The sequence below is a fragment of the Diuraphis noxia genome, unplaced genomic scaffold, assembly GCF_037042655.1.
Source record: "Diuraphis noxia isolate RWA-SAM2 unplaced genomic scaffold, SU_Dnox_SAM2 contig0004, whole genome shotgun sequence".
In the NCBI taxonomy this organism is placed as follows: domain Eukaryota; kingdom Metazoa; phylum Arthropoda; class Insecta; order Hemiptera; family Aphididae; genus Diuraphis; species Diuraphis noxia.
In genome coordinates, this window is record NW_028301714.1 from 70,658,885 (window position 1) to 70,677,766 (window position 18,882).

The 18,882-nt window shown below is 29.0% G+C and overlaps 2 protein-coding genes across 27 annotated transcripts in view; one reads left to right on the forward strand and one right to left on the reverse strand.

Annotated features, from left to right (window-relative positions):
• Positions 1 to 1,770: 1,770 nt before the first annotated feature.
• Positions 1,771 to 8,236, forward strand: LOC107168667 (protein regulator of cytokinesis 1-like). Of its 7 annotated transcripts, none has more exons than XM_015518168.2 (14): positions 1,771 to 2,123; positions 3,220 to 3,255; positions 4,168 to 4,333; positions 4,397 to 4,495; positions 4,590 to 4,733; positions 4,808 to 4,927; positions 4,998 to 5,150; positions 5,211 to 5,375; positions 5,455 to 5,678; positions 5,776 to 5,923; positions 6,035 to 6,193; positions 6,259 to 6,387; positions 6,826 to 6,996; positions 7,759 to 8,236. In XM_015518168.2, exons 1-14 carry the CDS (start codon positions 2,083 to 2,085, stop codon positions 8,005 to 8,007), a joined length of 2,004 nt encoding a protein of 667 aa, XP_015373654.1. In that variant the 5' UTR covers positions 1,771 to 2,082; the 3' UTR covers positions 8,008 to 8,236. The 7 variants fall into 7 exon arrangements, with proteins under 7 accessions (XP_015373654.1, XP_015373639.1, XP_015373646.1 ...); XM_015518153.2 differs by lacking the exon at positions 1,771 to 2,123 and adding an exon at positions 2,143 to 2,234; XM_015518160.2 differs by lacking the exon at positions 1,771 to 2,123 and adding an exon at positions 2,143 to 2,234 and having other exon boundaries at positions 6,259 to 6,354.
• Positions 8,237 to 8,640: 404 nt separating this feature from the next.
• Tm1 (tropomyosin 1) overlaps positions 8,641 to 18,882 on the reverse strand; it is a 41,750-nt gene continuing 31,508 nt past the window's right edge. For 15 of the 20 annotated variants that reach the window (XR_016191372.1, XR_016191371.1, XR_016191370.1 and 12 more), the window contains one exon: positions 17,735 to 18,533. Coding sequence is in view for 15 of the 20 variants with exons in the window: in XM_015517639.2 (XP_015373125.1) it covers positions 18,451 to 18,533 (83 nt within the window). In the remaining 5 variants the exon portion in view is untranslated. Of the gene's footprint in view, positions 8,914 to 16,956; positions 17,381 to 17,734; positions 18,534 to 18,882 lie in introns of those variants that run through there. The other 5 variants (XM_015517760.2, XM_015517699.2, XM_015517684.2 and 2 more) reach the window with 2 other exon arrangements.

An 18,882-nucleotide genomic window follows, 5' to 3' on the forward strand; every position in this document is an offset into this window, starting at 1 on the left:
AAAAATTATGAAATGTGCATCGAGACGTATGTGTGTGAGAGAGAAGAGATTATATTATGCTCTCAAAGCAAAAATAAACCCGAAAATATGCAATATTTATGTGCAAAATAAAATTATGTAACTAAAGCATTTTATAGTTTTGTCTTTACCTGACGTACCTACCTAAATTTATTGCTTACCAACTCTGTAAGTACTAGTTGAGCGTCAAACAATTAATGCTAAAATAAGATTTACCATACTCGTCATATCAACTGTGTTAAATAATTCATTCATTACCATATTAAACAACATACATTAAATTATTTACGTTTGTCACTGGGTCGTTACATGTTTTTTGTCTATCATCAATCGCAATGCCGGACAGCCGGACTGAATCATAATTGGATTTTCTGGAATTGACTGTTAAGAACTGATTGCTGTGCGAGATCAATTTCAATAAAGTAACAATTTACGTAATAATAAATAATAATCTATGTTCTGAGATGACGATTTACCATAGAGGTGTAACTCTATAAGATTTATATGGAAAAAGGACTAGTCTTCAAAAAACCATGGTTCAAAATAAACCGTAGCTTGTAGAAAATGCATGTGGTTTTCTAAACTAAACTTTTATTTAATTCTAGTGAAAAAAAACTTAAGAGGTATGTTGAAATGATTGTTCAACCCTCACTGTAGTAAGTTAAAATTTTAATTAGAAAATTATATAATATTTTAATAATTTTTACGAATTTTATAACTAGTATTATATTATTACCATATATAATAATGGGTTTATTATAGGGATTACTACAGACAGGTCCTGATTTATGCAATACACTGTTGGCCCCCATATTTTTAATATTTCCTTTACATTTTGTATTTTTTTCTGTACAATAAAAAAATGCAATTTTTTTATAATATGAGCAATAATATTGTGGAAAAAATACAAAAATATTTTTATATACTTCTTATATTATAAGAGTGTATACTGTATAATGTTTAAACTATTATACATATTAGTATATTACCTACTATTGATATAGTCTTGTATATTATGTTTATTGTTCACCATAGTGCTATCATAGATTATATAATTATAATTATAATTAATTTTATATAATCTGTGGTGCTATTTACAATTAACATAATATTTTGATGACACAAGTAATTGTAGAATTTAGAAATTAGATAGAACTGATAGAAGTGTACTGTGTGCTTTGTTATAGTCATATTTATAGTGATATTTAAATTAATTAATGTTATAATTTCGTAACGAAATTTTCGTTACAAAATACAAAGGCCCTCTAAAGCTAATATAGTTACTATTACTACCCTATACTGGGTTCACGGATAATAGATATATAATTACATAAACCACACACTTACACGCCTTGCGTATGTCATGTTGTCACGTAATAAATAACAACGTTGAACGTAATATTCGTAATAATGAATTCAAAATATTTGAATGTTAAAAACTTCAAAATGTATAAACAAGTAAAATTCGTAGACAGTATGACCATGGTCGTAAACTCGAAACTCGTAAAGTCATGACATCAACCACGGTCGTGGCTTTTTGACCTGTGCACTTGACACGGTTGATACACGACCGGACGACATATAATAAAATTATAAAATATAATAATATACAATAACTGGTTTTGCCATAATGTTACATAGCTTGTCCATCATGTCGTGCCTTGTGCGACGTTCGTATTTCGTACTGCGTAGTGCGTACAGCATAAGCAGCGCTCGACACCGGTACGCGGCGATCGGCGTAACCAAAAACCGTTAAAAAAAATAACCGCCCGATACCAACACTGGCCATACACCATCGACCAAGCAGACGTTTTTACATTTTCGTATTTCGTTTTTCGCATATTATTTTACATTCGTATTTTGTACATCGCCGTTCGCCGGGTCAATGGTTATTGGATTTCTGTTGTTTTGATCGTTTTTTGGATGCGCAAACGTCGTTTGACAAATTATTATTTAAACGACAACTGCACACGCTTAAACGGTAATAAAAATAAAACCGGTTAACTTACCACTACCACCGATGCCAAACGGTTTTGTTCTGCCGACGTCGAGAAAATAGAAAGCATGTCGTCCATCATGTTCGAATCGCCGTCGTTGAAAGACAAGTAAGTACATAACAAAATATATGCCCACCTAAATATGTGTGCTTCGTCGGGACGCAAAAGTCGTGATTCACGATTTGTATCGCAGCATCTCTTTAGCAGCAAAATATTACGGTAATTGACACCTAAAATGTCGGCATATTTATTTTTTCTATCGATTATATTTATTGGGCTGACGTTTATTAATAACTACTGTTTGGTATTTACCCAGCGGCCTGCGCTTTTCGTTTTAAACTTTGATCCTCAAACTTATCTCTTACGATTATAGGTAGATACTCAAAACTAAATACTCTGAACAGTAATAAGTTATAACATGAATCATATTATACCCATTCTTAATTGGATGACTACTAAAATATAAAATTTTATCATATTCTATAGAAATTTATTAAGCGTTATGTCATAAATATCCAAATTTATTGAGTTTTTGGTATTACATTTTTATCAAATACCTAGTTAGTAGTTACCAGTAGCATTTGTCCAGTGTTATATGTATAATGTATTATATATATTCAACTCCTTCAATATTATCAAAATCTATTCATGCGAAACCCAGTATGAGGTAAATTTAGTAAGTACTTCATGTAAACTTTAAAGTAATGAATGGCAATACTAAAGAAAGAGAGCACCATATACCCTATATCAATCCGATCTTAGAGATAATAAACCTATTTTTAAAATATTTTATTACAGGTAATGGCTACATCTACTCTAAATAAGTAAATTAAATACTTATAAGTATAGTGACTTAAATTATATAACTACAGTTAGTTTCTTATGAAAAAATTAATTTTGTCTAAGAAATGTGTATAATATTAATCCTTGATACTGATAAGTTTTACCGTATTATTCGAGGTATTTTAATAAATGTATTGATCAGGTAATCATTTCGATTGCTTCAATTATTTTGAACTGGTTATCTTTCCTCCCTCCATGCAATGACTTTAATTAAAACAAAACTCTTTAAATTGTATCATATTTACTGATGAACAATTTTTTGAACTGCAAATTACCATCTTTGTTGTATATATATATATATGTCATGGTTTGGACAGTATTTATTGATGATTAACCTTTACTTATGTATTCATTGTTTCAGCTCAAGTTTTTTACAAAGAATGGATTCTTCAATGAAGTGAGTTATATGAAATACCTAATTGGTATAAGCTTATTTATTCTTATTAAAAAAAAAAAAAAATCTAGTCTAAATAAAGGTACCTAATATTCTACATAAACTTATTGAGTTAATAAAAATAAAATAATGTGTTAAATTAGGTAGGTACCTACGTGCATTTATATTTCTGATTAAAACAAACAATACAATAGTAGAAATTAAATTTACAAGTTAATTGTAAATATCTAGGCTATATTTTATCTCAAAAGTAGCCCTTAATTAATATTATTGCAGCTTTGAGAGTTGTTAATATAAATAATAATATTATATTTTTGTTAATTATAAGAGGGTTACTATTGGTTACAAAATTTAGTGTAGATAATTAAGTAGTTGTCAATTAGTTATTAGATGCTCACTGATTTTAAGAATTGTTAACATATAGGTACAAAGCTAAAAAATATAGGTACATGACAAAAAATAATTTTTATGATTGAACATAATTTTAGACTTGTATCTACTATCTCATATGAATAAAAAATTTAAATGGATATTAAGATAGGGTAAACTCATGTGATGTCTTGAACATCACTACACCTAGCATTAAATGACGAATTACATTTTTGAATCATAGGTATAATTTTTAGCGGGTAACCTAAGTATACAAGATCAGCTAGTGTTAAAATAAAACTCCAAAAATAGCAGAAATAACATTTACAATTAAGTGTAAAAATCTAATTCTAGTAACAATTTAGATGGATCAATAATTATGGTACTTGGGTACCTACATAATTCCCAAAATAATAATAACTTATAAAACCTTTAACATTAAAACTAAATAAAAATGTTATTATTTCTTTTCTTCAAATTGTTAAGGTAACATTTCTTAAAACTCATAATTATCACCAAAGTATAAAAATTGTGTTTGATCTATAGTCCAGATACAGATAAAATACAACTTATATTGGATGAAATTTGTGCACATTCAAAAAAAGAAATCCTTAAAGTTCAACGTAATCTAGATGTTATCTATGGACCTTATTCAGATGAAAAGAAAAATGGCATAAACCAACTTCATGAACATTTGAAAGCTCATGTAACTGTAAGTATTAAATTAAGTATTATCAATGGAATTAAATTAAATTTCTTTTGTTTCATTTTTCAGTCATTTTTGGATGAAGTTGTATTAGAATCTGACAGAGACAAAAATAATATTATAAAAGATATTGAGGAACTGTTGGTTGAAAAGGAACTCTTAGAAAAGGTAAGTTGTATGAACTGTGTTCTTCGAAAAAATCTGGTGTCCTTTTGTGTTGAAGGTAGTCTTATATGTGTTAATAAATTGACTATTTATTTAGGAACTACAAATGCATATTTCAATTGATGACCATAATGATGCTACTCCATTGATTGATGTTCAAATTAATATCGATAAATCTCTACAAGAATGTAGAAAAATTAAAGAACAACGCATGACAGAACTTAATAAACTTCAAGAAGAAGTAATTTTAACTTTCTACTTTCTACACCCTTACTTTATATTTGTAATATATATATATTTGTTTACTTTTATTAGGAAAAACAAATTTGTCAATTACTGAACGAAAAGCCTAAATACTCTGGCATTAAAGAAATGCCTTCTGCAACATTACTGGAAAATATCAAAAGTCATATTATAGATTTAAAAAATACTCAAGTACTGTTATTATTATTTTATTTTTTTGATGTGTTATCAAAATGTATTGTATGATTTACTTGATATTTAGATTAAACGTCGGACTACATTTTTAGAAAATAAAACTAAAGTTGAATCGTTACTGGCAGATCTAGGAGAAATACCAATTTTACAGTTTGATAAAATGGTGTTGGGAGATACAGACCAGTTTCAATTGTCAAAATCTAACTTGGATGAACTTCAAGTAATACTAACATTTTAGTTATATGAAGATTTACTTACCATTTTTATGCATTATAAACAGAAATTAATAAAACGCTTGGAAAATCAAACAGAAAATCAAAAATGTATGGCTATGGAATTAAGAACTAAATTAAATTCATTGTGGGATCGCTTACAAATTGATGTTTCTTATAGAGAACATTTTGTGAGTACCAAAAAGGGATTTGGCAAAACAGTTATACAAGAGGTACGTTTATAAAGTTTTTACTGATTTATATTAATTTTTTATTACAACTACATTTAATGTCATTATATTTATTTTTTAGCTAAAATTAGAAGTTGAAAGATGTGAGACCTTAAAAAAGGAAAATATCAAACAATTCATCGAAAAGTTACGTAGTGAATTAAATGATTTGTGGGATAGATGTCATTTTGGTGAGCGTCAAAGAAAACAGTGTCATGTGTATTATAATACTGAGTATAATGAGGATGTAATGGACTTATTAGACATTGAAGTTGACAATGTTAAAAAATTCTATAATGATAATATGTAAGAGTATATAAAAATTATATCGAAGAATTTCCATTAATAAATATGAATAATTCAACAAAGAGTTTAATGAATTTAATTTTTTTTTTTTTTTAAGTTCAATTTATCATTTATTTGAAGAAAGAGAACATTTATGGAATAAAATGATTATGATGCAAGAACAAGCTAATGATCCAGCAAGACTTTGGCAAAATAGAGGTGGCCAGTTATTAAAAGAAGAAAAGGAAAGAAAAATTATACAAAAAGTAAATTTTATTTAATTAACATATGTTTTGTCTACTAATAGATAATAACTGGAATTTTTTTATTAATTTGAAAAAAGCTTTTTAAGACTAATTTAATAAAATATCATATAGGAGCTACCAAAAGTAGAAAGAGAACTAAAGAATCAATTACTAGCATATGAAGAAAGAGAAAATAAGGTATTCTATTACAGAGATGAAAGATTATATGATTTTATTGAAAGACAGTGGGATGAATTAAAAAGCAATAAAAAAATGTTACAACAAACAAAGGTATCTATATTATAATGGTTATATGTGAGTATGTGAATAATACAATAATCATACAATTTTTTTAGTCTAAGATACAAACTGGAACAAAACCTCAAACACCACTAACAGCTACTCGCAGTAAAAGGAAGATAGTCGGTACATCAAGCAACCAAGCTTCTAAGGTCCGTAAAATCGGCATGGACCATAAAGCTGTGGTAACAAAATAATGCTCAAACAATTAATTGTATATAGAAATGTTTTATTCAAATTCATTCTTTTTGAATTAAAACTTAAATTTTATTTTTATTCACCTTGATTATATAACTATCTATAACGACTTTAAAGACAATTATATCATTCTTTAATATATAGTTAGGCCTCGTTTATCAGACTTATCTATTTATCTGACTATAATAATATAATTACGGGCGTCTATTAATGTTAGTTTTTATTTTTTAAATATAAAGTGCGGTGAATCATAAAATTATTTATTAATTATATCTTGATAATTTCAAACATGTTATATACTGAGTCGCATAATTGTCTTAGCTATGTCAAATAAACGAGGTTCTACCTAGTGTAAGTACAATTAATTGTTTTATACTACTCATTTATATTAATACTAAATGTTATTTGTTTATTTTGTTTTTTAGAATACCCCTAGAAGACAATTGTTTAATTTTCATAATACTAATGTAGCCACATTAGTACCATTAAACTCAACTAAACTAAATGAGGTAAATCTAACTACAACAAGACAGCATCCAATCTTCCATGGGTCCAATGATGAAAATGTATCAGTTGAATCTTATGCAACCTTCCAGGTTTGAATTACGTGAGATAATGCGTTCCACACGTAATTACTTCTATGTGTGTGAATATAATTTCTATCGCTTTGTTTCGTATCAGCAAAAACTATAAAATAATAAGTTTTAAAAACATTTGATTAACCTTTAATGTACTTTAATTTTTATTATATTTAAATTTTCTTTGAAGGATTGATAAAACTGTTTTTTATAAGTGATAAAATATTTTAATTTTAATTGATTAACCAATAATTTGGTCATAACTAGTGCAAACATTGATATAACCTAAGAAAATGAGTTCATCAACTACTACTATAGTACTACTAGTCAAATGATCTAAAAATTAACATGTGAATATAATTTATTTTTAAATCTACAATCCAAATTTTACATATTTTGCTAATTACAAATTAACAACAGTGAAATACTAATTATTTTTGTAATTTTTTTATTTAAATGTTAAATTAATATAAAAATATAATGTAATGTTTATATAAAATAAATTTGTATGCTTATTATGTTGTTATTATTTTTTTATGAACAATTTTGTAAAAAATTGATTCATTATGCTTTTAAAATTGGCTTTGTACCATATCATTTATTGTATGTAAATTTTACATTAAATAATTATAAAATTAACAATTCTCGGCCGTTTGACTTAAATTGCATGTTATTTAAAAATGAGTTGAATCCCATAGTTATCTATATCAAGATTGCTTTCTATGCTTTATAAATAATGATCTTAACTATATGAATACTAATTTTTTTTAAATATTTTAGGAACATCTTGAATCCAAAAAACATAGGTTGTTTACAAGTCCAACTACTAAAAATGTATTGAGAGAACCAAACACAACATTTACTACACCGAAAAAACCATTAATGAAGACTCCCGTTAAAGGATCTCAAATTCCAATACCAACCACTCCTAAGACGCCATTACGTACAACACCAAGAATGACGCCCAATACACGCACAGTTACCAAACTAACACGAACTATAAACAACAAACTTCCCATCATTTTTTAACCATGTTTTGTAAACTTTTTAATCAATTAACTGTTTAATTTTTTTTTTCAATTTATCTTCTTGTATGTATAATTTGTTACTTAAATTTATATTGTGTCAGTATTATATGTAAGAAATTTTTAGATACACATTTGTGAATATAAACAAATTAGTTTTTAAATTTGTATTACAATTTTAATATATGGTATTTATACTATATTTCAATAAATAACACAATTTGTTTGTTGAATTAATATTTTTATTATAAAATATGTATAATCAAAAAGCTATTCATTTAATTTCAATTTCTTTGATTGTTTGAAAAGAGATAAATTGTGTTTCTGCACGATTGTATATATTAATTAATGTGCGAAAGATATTTATTTTTATACTGAAGAACATAATATACACATACTGTAGTATTTTAATTTTAATTATAATATTTTGTTTTTATCTTCAAATATTTACATTAAGCATATTATTAAGAACATAGTATACTATTGTTAATATTAAAATTATAATTAACCAGATTATAGGTAAATGTTAACACATGAAATTTAATTATTAAATATAAACACATTTACAAGTTAATAACATTCTTATAAGTAATAATAAATTTGTAGCTAAATATTTAAAAAAAAAAAATGGTGATCCTTATATTAAAAAATTGTTTTATTTATATGCAATAAATGAATTCGAAAGCATTATTTTTAAATATTATATAAATCACAAAATAATGTGAAGATTTGTATGAAAGCCATTTGTTTTGTTTTTCAATACTAATACTTGACTAAAAATAAAAATATTAATAATCATTAGATTATTAAGCGGTACTTTTTTTATTTGATTAATATGCTGCTAAATCATATGACTGGCCAATTTGGTCAGCAATAACTCGATACTCTTGCTTGGCAGTGTCAAGTTTTTCTAAAATAAATAAACAAACTGTTAGTCACATGCATAGTAATATTAGTTAAGTTATTACAGGCATAAAAAATTTAGTTATTCACATCAGCTTTTGTTAGTATTTGTAAAACAGTAATGTTTAGCCAAAAATTTCGTTTGTCAATGACTCAGCATAGGTTAGGTACTACATGCAGAATGATTCGTCAAGCTTGCTAATCCCCCTTGCACTTTAAGTATCTTTTAATAATGCAATATTGGTTAATTGTAATGGGTTAGAAATTCAGAGCCTACTTGATGGCAGTACCAGCTGTGCACTGAAAGCCCTGCACCACATTTAAAGAGGTCCCACCGCCTGTTGTAAAAATAAATTATCCTGTCCATATAGTTCATGTATTTATCTAATAATTCAGATTAATTCTCTGAAACCTCAAAGGCTCAAAGTAATATCCATCACCCATTGTCCACTACACAGTCCCCCTCAAAGACATTTCACTCGTGGTCACGATGATATTCATCAAATCTTACTTGAATTATACTACTTCCTACCTACTGCTTTTTAAAAAGCTTAATTAATAGGAACAATTCTAGTTTAGTTTTTAAGCGATTTTTTTTTTTTTACTATTAAAAGCACATACTTAAACACCTTACAATACACATCGACAAATGTAATTCTATAATGGCACCTTAATTTTTTTAATAATAAAATACATATGGATAAAATTGAAAAATCGCATGGAAGCTAACCTAGAATGCCTTTAAATTTGTTTGGGCTTATAAATGTATAATATTTTTAAGAATCTAGTTAGTGTCGCCAATATCTGACCGGCAAATTTCGAATCGACCCGAATTATAATTATAATTAAGCGACCGCAATTCCGCATGCCGGGTATGTCCTGACATCTCACGCAGAATCTGAGAATTATCGTAATTTTTAGTCGTAAAAGTTCTGATTGAAACATTGAACTAAGTCCATTATAATATAGTATCTTAGTTGATGATTAGAATTTAAATGTTTTGATATCTTTTTTTATTTTTTCTCATAATAATAGGTAGGTGTTTACAACAAAATTTTATTATCAACCACAGCAGGGCCGGCGTTAGGGGGGCGGCAAAAAGCGGGGCGTTTGTCCGGGGCCTTGTACTTAAAATCATAAGCGCAAATCGCAGAGGTGCTAAGGGTGCTTAGCACCCTGAATTTTAATGCTAGCACCCCGAATCTCGTGATTATAATTTATAGTACTATTACCATCACATTTTCAAAATAATTACATTTATTAAAAATTCAAAAACAGTTTTATATTTATTTAATTATTTATAATATAATATGTCGAGTTTACGTCTGGATATATTAAACTGCAATGGCGTATAAAACATATTATATAATATCATAATAATTGTGAAATCTTGGACACGTACCACGATGGGTCAGGAAAGACTATCTGACTTATCGATAATTCATATTGAGAGCGATCTAGTCATTGATATAGACATAATTTTAAATAAGTTTGCTGAAAATAAGCGCACATTGCCTTTACATTTTTAATAAATAAATAATAATAATAAAAAGTTTAGTTGTGTTTGTTTGATTTTTATTTATATAATATATATCATAATACTATTGGGGTGTGTGAGGGGCGAAGCCCCTCACGAGTTTGGTCTGTTTCCTCAAAAATTTTTGGTGCTTAAGCCCCCCTAATGTCTTTGGTGATTTGCGCCTATGCTTAAAATTTACATTGAAAAATATTTTATGAGGAAATCCTATATAAGTGACTATGATTATTGTTTGAATAAGTTTTGCCCAGGGCTTAGCAAAAAGCAGCTCCGACCCTGCACCACAGATTCTTATTAATTTAATTAACCTTTATATAAATGTGATGATTTTATAGATTCCTTTTATAAAAATTACCTCCGCCCCCCTCCCACGGGCTGTGCTATGACCATACAATTATATGGAGTATTTTCATCCTACAAGTACCATGTATGGTATGATTATATGTATCTGCAGATACTGTTTTATTGAGCGTAGGTACCATGCCAAGGCAGTGGCGTCGTTTTTTCAGGGGTGGCAGAGTAGGCACTTAGGGGGGGGCTAGTCATTAAAGGATCAGATATGAGCTGGTGTTCTGCTAGTTTTGAACCATAAGCCAGCAAATATGACTCATAACATTGCTTCATAAAAATTAACCATGATTATTGCTAAAACGTAAATAATAATTATAAGGTATATTAGATATTATGTATTATGTATTTCTAACTTATGAATATTATATAATTGAATAATATAATGGTCCAGGGGTGAACGCAGGGGGGAGGGGGTAGGGATTTAAACACCCCCCGAAATAGTAGGTACAAAAAATAAATTATCTGACCTACAAATGTATTAGTGTATTACTAATAACATTTCAAAAAAATTAAAATAAATTATTAGTTAGGTATTAAAAAGTTTCCCTTCTCCCGTGGTTTATAAATTAATGGATACAGTAAAATCACCAATAAAATGTATGATAATGCAGTTTCGAAGTGAGTATGACAGTATGTTATAGTTTATAACTTATTAATAACTGATCGACATCGAAGGCCGCCAATCCAATGATGTACGTAATGTAGACAGACAACGAGTGTAATTGCCGTCTACCTGAAATTCCTACTACTAACCTACAAATTGTAATAATTAGTTATTAATTATTATCTATGATATTATATTATTATGTAATATGTATATTATATATGTATTATGTATTTATGTAAATAGTATAAGTGACTAAAATAAAATATAGAAAAGTGTAATACAGACATACAGTATGAATAATATGATATTTATGAATACCTACTTTAAATTTTTTCAACCCCCCCCCCAGAATTTTTTTCCTGCGTTCGCCCCTGTAATGGTCTATGGTGTGTTGTTATTATATAATGATTATAATGAGTATTTAACAGATGCCTATACGGGTCTTCTATGTTTAATGACTAATAGTGTTTATTGTCTGACGTTTCAATTTAATATAATATTACGGATGAAGGCTACATTTTACAATGAGATAAAAACATAATTGTAATAATAGTTAGGTAGCGAACGATTTTTTCAGTTTTATTATGGGCTAGAAAAAACCTTTGCCCACAATGACGCCGCCACTGAGCAAAGGAGAGGAATGAGGCAAATGCCGTATAGGGTGGCACAAATTATTGTAACTTTTTAAAAGGTGGCAAACGTTTAAGTACCTATAGGTATTTTTAATATGATTCCCAACGAAAATTAGCACTGAAGCCCGGAGGTAACACAACACCTATTGGTATACTTGTACTTAATGAACGGATTTGTCGTCATATACCTAGCCATATAGAGGTATAACTGTTACTGTATAAGGTATAATATAATATACCTACCTAGTTAATAATATACAAATTTACAATCTACACATCCTTCACTATGATATTATGTAGGTATATCGAAATAATTATCCTCTGCGGTATGCCAGTTTACATATTTGTATCATTGTATCGTGTACCTACTAACCTACTGTATAATATTAGGTACTTACGTATCTAGATATTTTTTTTATCTACCTATATTATATATAGAGGCATATCTGGAATCTAGATTATACTACATGTCTATGTATAATAGCATATTATATAAACATCGTCAACAAATGTGTCAACAGTTTGGAGTAGGTTAGGTTATTTGAAACGATTGGATGACACTATCGTAATACAGACCCTATAGGGTTTTGATAAGTATCTGTTTTTCCAATAATATTTACCCCAATTTTATTTTCGATTATTTACATAAATTTCTGATAAACGTTGATTTCGCCATGTCCATATGTATGGCTACGAATGCTACGATACGTGCACGTTTTGTACTATATTATTTCAGCTGTGAAAGTGAATTACCCAATTTTATAATATAGCTCAACAGTTGCCATATACCTTCTGGCTACTTAGATCCGTCGATAGACAATGACAGCATGATTATGACGTATAATAGGTAGATAGGTATCTATATATATTATATAGTCACCGTTCGTGTGCCCATATAAGTAAGATATTAGATAGTATAGTAAGTATCTACATATGGATACATTATATGAACTGACGTTAAGCGTTAGTATCCCCATATTGGGTCAATTTTTTAAGTGGTGTTGGCTACGACGCTTAGTAACCTATATTCACGATTATGCCTCGGAGACGACGATATTGTATGTGTATTGTAAATAATACACTAACATGTACGGTATTATTATAGATTATAGTCATTTACTTCTATTCTATATTATATTTTAGAGCGCTTTCAGACGAGACACTTTGTAGCCGGCTACTTATGTCTGAAAAGAATCACGCGACTAAGACAACATTGCTATAAATATACTCGTACACACGAGACACAGACATGGACTGTGTGTCGCGCCACCGAATTGGCGTGTTTTGTCCCCGTCAGCCGCCAGACACTGATTCTAGTAGCCGGCTACAAAGTGTCTCGTCTGAAAGCGCTCTAAAATATAATATAGAATAGAAGTAAATGACTATAATCTTAAATCTATAACGATTATATAATTATAATAATATATATAATATATATATATATATAATTATATAATCAAAACGACGAGTCTGCGAAAAAGCGATTATGTCGCACACACTATCGCCGTGGTATATACACATGTCTAATCACCGTCTCGGCGGCGTTAATATATATATTATGGTGTGTCTGTGAGGGGGTATATTATGCTATATTGCATTACATATTTTATACGGATTATAATATTGTTTATACCTATATTTTGCATTCGGTTTACCACCAACTACCGAGTAATAAAATCGGTATACGGACAATTTCCCCCCGGACTGTTTTTGGCGTAGTATAGGACATTTCCTCCCCAATATATTTTCGATGCGGACATTTTCCCCCCATTTTTTTTTTAAAGTTTATTATTGAATAATATAATATAATTTATTATTTAATAAAAAATTATTTTTTTCATAAATATAATCAATTATACTATAATTACCTATTATAGTAGATATAACCAGGGGGTGGAGGTTATTAGGAGTAGGCATATTGATTGAAAAGCTTGTAGAGTTCTGGTGTTGGAAGGCTTTGAAGACCCCCATAGCTGAATGCCATAGAGCCAGACCGGGCGGATTATCGCTTTATATATTGTCACCTTGTTTGTTAGGGATAGTTTAGATTTTAAAAATGGTCTAATAAAGAGGTGCAGCCTGGAGTTAACTTGTTTCCGCTTTAGTTTTAGGTGTGGACCCCACGTAAGACGTTTGTCAAATGTGAGCCCTAAGTACTTAACTTCGTTTGCTGAAGGAAGGACTTTGTTGTTGAGTGTAACTGGAGGGCAGTCAGAGTTTCGTAAAGTGAATTATGTTACGTGAATATTGGTGTTCTAAAATATCGATCAACTGCAGGCAAGAATGAGCTCAGCTGTAGATATTTTAAGAAAAATTGATTTCGAAAGTGTAATTGAAGATTTTGTAAAAATCAAAACACAAAAAGTTGCAGGCATTTAATTTTGAATATAGTTATTAAAATAGTACAATAAAATATGGGTAATTCGTTTTCAGTTTTTAATTTATTATGAAGTAAAATTAAATAGTTAGCATATGGTCACTAACTATAGTAGGGTAATTAGGTATACTGAATATATTGAACGTTAATTAGTAAGCAAAATATTAGCCACCACAATATATTCCGCCAGAGTCACCACATAACTAAATAATCCGGCCCTGGATATATTATTGTTTCTGCTTGTAGTTTATATTTTATAGATGAGAAATTTGACCAGAATTATAAGTGAATTACTATAAGCCGTCAACGGACAACGATGCATCATAATATGTTAGTCGTCTTAGTTCTTACCGCTTCACTTATTTGCTGTAATTTTTATTTTCTCGTCGCACATAATCGTATCATGATCGTACGCCAAGAGTACGACGACCACATGATTCCGTGCTCGGAAGTCATTAACGTTTTTTATTTTTTTTTTCATTAAGGTCGACTTTTATTTAACGCTCGTGTAGGAGTGGTATCGATTGTATACATTATAATATGTACAGTTTTGATGTGTACTGATACTGATGTCCGCGCATATATTTGCAGTAAAACTCCATTTTTTTTTTTTAGTTTATCAAACGATTTTCCCGGTTGAAAATATAATGGATTGCGCGTGCATGCGAGTTCGGGTCGATGTACCTACCTACCTACATCTGTGTAATAGGAGTAATAGCTGCAGCGATTCAATAAGACGAGGAGGTACCCCTACGTGTTTTTTTACCGAAATCCTAGTTCATGACAAAAGTTTGTTTCTTTTTCCTCTACTGAGCATCATATACTAATTATTATTATAAGTTTATCAAAAAAAAAAAATAAATAAACAAACAAACAAAACATGTACTTATAAGTTCCCTCATGGGCACAATAATAGAGCCTCTATAGGCTTAGGGGGGTATTAGCAGCTTCAGTTTTGAAATTAGCATCCTCAAATAATGTTCGAGTTTATATATCAAAAACTTCTTACAAAAGAAAAAACTAAAATGAGAAAATGCATAGCTAATGAAGCACCCTTAGTTTTTTTGTATTGAAATTGAGCATATTACATTTAATGATTTCTTTGCTAAATGGCAACACATATAGATTAAAATGACTAATAGCCATAGTGAATCGCGGAAAAAATGGCCACGGAAAAAAACCCAAACTAAAAAATACACCCCGGAAAAAAAGCCCAAAAAAATATATTATATTTACATTTATATATAGATACATATTTTAAATAATATACATAGTATTTAATTATTTTTTTTTAAACTTTTAAACTTTTTAAATTTTGTATTGTTTTAAATTGGCTTTTTATAGTTAATTATCATTATTGTACAGTTATAAGTTAATTTACAAGTAAATCATGTGATTTGGGTAGTCAAAGGTAACACCAGTGTGTAGCTGAATTAACTTTATAGTTCAACCTAAATAAGTTTTATTTAAAATGGTTATAAATGGATAAAATTAATCCAAGTAAATAATTATTAATTAACCCTTATTAAGTGTTTTGGTGTTAATTCAACACTAGATTTGTACGTGTGATAGTTAACAATACAATCTATATTATTATGTTACCACAATAAGTCCAGAAACGTGAATATTTTGTATTTTGTATTTTTTGTTCTTATAATACGTTCTGTTAATAATATGTATTATTCTATCACAGAAATAAAAATATTATATGATTGTAAATCCATTGTATAATCAACAATCAACCACATTTTATAAAATATTACAATTTACAATGATTGCACTTTTATTTTCTTGGGCTGTATTTTTCAGTTTGGGTTTTTTTCCGTGGCCATTTTTTCCGCCTCCCAGCCATAGTACGAGTATTGTTGTGCGGGATAGATAAATGTAGCAGAGATTTAGACAAATAAGTCATAATTTTACATCAAATAGTTTTAGAGTTTGTTCTCAGTTTTTCGGTTGCGTGCAATCTCATTAATAGTAACTTTCAAACTATATTGTGCCACCACGACCAGCGCAAGTCGTACCGAGATGGACATGGACGAGCATTAAAAAAAAAGAGCTCTCTTTTTCCCTGTCTGTCACACAATCACCACTTCGACTTTCGAGCGTCGAGACACATCGATGTAGGTCGAGCTTAAGACTATACCGTCTATTTTGACTATTCGACACTATTCGTCGATCACAGTTATAGTATTCTTCGACAATAATATTAAAATGCGAACCAAATAATGATTACACGCTTGCGACTATGTTGACGAGTCGTTTTCACCAATAATAATAATCATAATAATGATGACGACGTCGACGAGGATCGTGTGTGGCACAGCGGCAAAACCATATAGTAATAGTAATAATAATAATGGCCTAGGTACACTATACATTATATAGGTAATTGACGGAAAGGATTGCGAGGATGAGGATAGGCAGATGATACATGGCATGCACGACGACGATAATATGCGTATACAAAATATCAAACGCAAAACACAATGTAGTAATAATAAGTGTGCAGTGAAATAAAATTTAAATCAAAAAACGCATTCGACTGTGTGTAGGTACGGGTGTCTGTATAATTATTATGTATATCATAAATTATAATATATAAACTCTCGGGGTTCGGAACAAGAAAACCCGTCATCAGTTGCTCGCGGTAACAAACAGTATTAGCATTAATTAACATTTATAATATTTACATGGACAATAAAATAAAATAAAAACTGGATGCAATTCTCTGATACCTATAAAAAAAAGTAATTAATAATTCGATAAAAATGGGCTGAATACAAATCAACATGCTGATGATAAAATATTGCAAAACACAACAAATAATAAATATAATTTAAGTCATCGATATCGTATCAATATCATGGCCATCGTTAAACTGAACACGTTAGTCAACAAGTTCAGAGAACGTTTGGTCAAGATCGTCACAAATGTATTTGTATTTCTCTTTCTCGTGTACCAACTCGTCTGCAAAAGAAAACAAAAACGGAATTGTTCAAAGTAATCATTTTTTTTTTCCAAAATCGCTTTAATATATTTTTTTCTTTTACATTTTTTTATTGGTAAAACATATAGCACTTGGGATGACAATAAATATATGTAAAAAAATATTTTAATAATAATAAATAATAATTCGTAAAATAAGTTATCAGTGATTACGATCTAAGTGTTAATGAAATAAATCGTCTGTACAATACAAATTAGACGTAGGTATAATATATATTATTTATGTACCGAGATATATCAGAATTTGTGTTTTTTTCATTTATATTTTTTTCATTGGTTATTTGACTAATAACGAAAACAATACAAAGCTCTATATAAATCACAAAAAATACATATTTTTTTTTAATAGACATATACAGTTAGACAAAAGTTAGGTTATGGTTTTATTTTTATGTTATATAAATAAAAACTAAGCGTATATATAAATAATAATAACGGTTGGATAAAAATTAATTATATTCAACAGACGTGTTTTCCGAAGAACAAAAAAAAAACATTTTTAGTACGCGTAACGCTACGGCCGGTACAAAGTGTCAATAGACGTTATACGATTTCTTTCCAGTGGAAAAAAAAGATATCATAGAAATAATAGATACAATTTTTTTTTTATTATTCATTTCGGGGTAGTCGAAGGGTCACACTTACGGCGTTCCGTAAAATTTTTCTACAAGCGTAAAAACAAAGCCAAAATAATATCATAAAATCAGTAAGCTATGAAATACAATACATTGCAAAACAAAAAAAAAATAAAATAAAATAAATAAATAAAATAAAATTTAGGTAATTCACTAAAATAAACTAAAGTTACAAGTTTTGTGTCGAAAAGTTTAACGTGTGGACACGGTGTTAGTAGCACTGTATTATTAAAATTATATTTTATTGTTTCGTTTTGTGTTTTGTGGGAATGTAGTGTGTGGTATTCGGTAGAGCTGGAGTATGGTCGGAGACAGAGACGACGGATATGGATAAAATTTAGTGAAATCGTATGTGTCGGGAAAGAAGGAGTGTGTGTGTTTGTGTATTTTTTGTGTTTAGATGCCATACAAGTCGACAAACGCAAGGTCCAAGCTGTCGCCAATGTCTCTGAATCTCTCCTTTTCGGCAACCAACTCATCTGAAAAGCAAATCGGTTACCACCGGGTCAGTAAAAACGTTCGGACGTGTCTCGGGTTTGAGAAAAGAAATCTTCGGACAGGACAGTGTTTTGGCGGAAGTGTAAATATATATATATATATATATATATATATGTATATATATACGTAGAGCCCAAATCACATAACCGTATATTTAGAAAATAAGAGAACAATAAAATCGAATAGAATGAAAGTCAATCGGTTTCGCAAATATAAAGGATGTTAGCAGGTTTTTAATATATAATAATACATCTATCGTCAGAATGGAAAAATTAATAATATACATATATTATGGTGTTAATGATTTTTAAAGGTAAGGAAATAAAATCG

Coding starts and splice junctions, on each gene's coding strand:
- LOC107168667 (XM_015518153.2), top strand. CDS start 2,158: ATGTGTGCTTCGTCGGGACGCAAAAGTCGTGATTCACGATTTGTATCG. Junction 5,376..5,454: donor GCAAAACAGTTATACAAGAG/GTACGTTTATAA, acceptor TTTATTTTTTAG/CTAAAATTAGAAGTTGAAAG. Junction 6,997..7,758: donor AATCTTATGCAACCTTCCAG/GTTTGAATTACG, acceptor TAAATATTTTAG/GAACATCTTGAATCCAAAAA.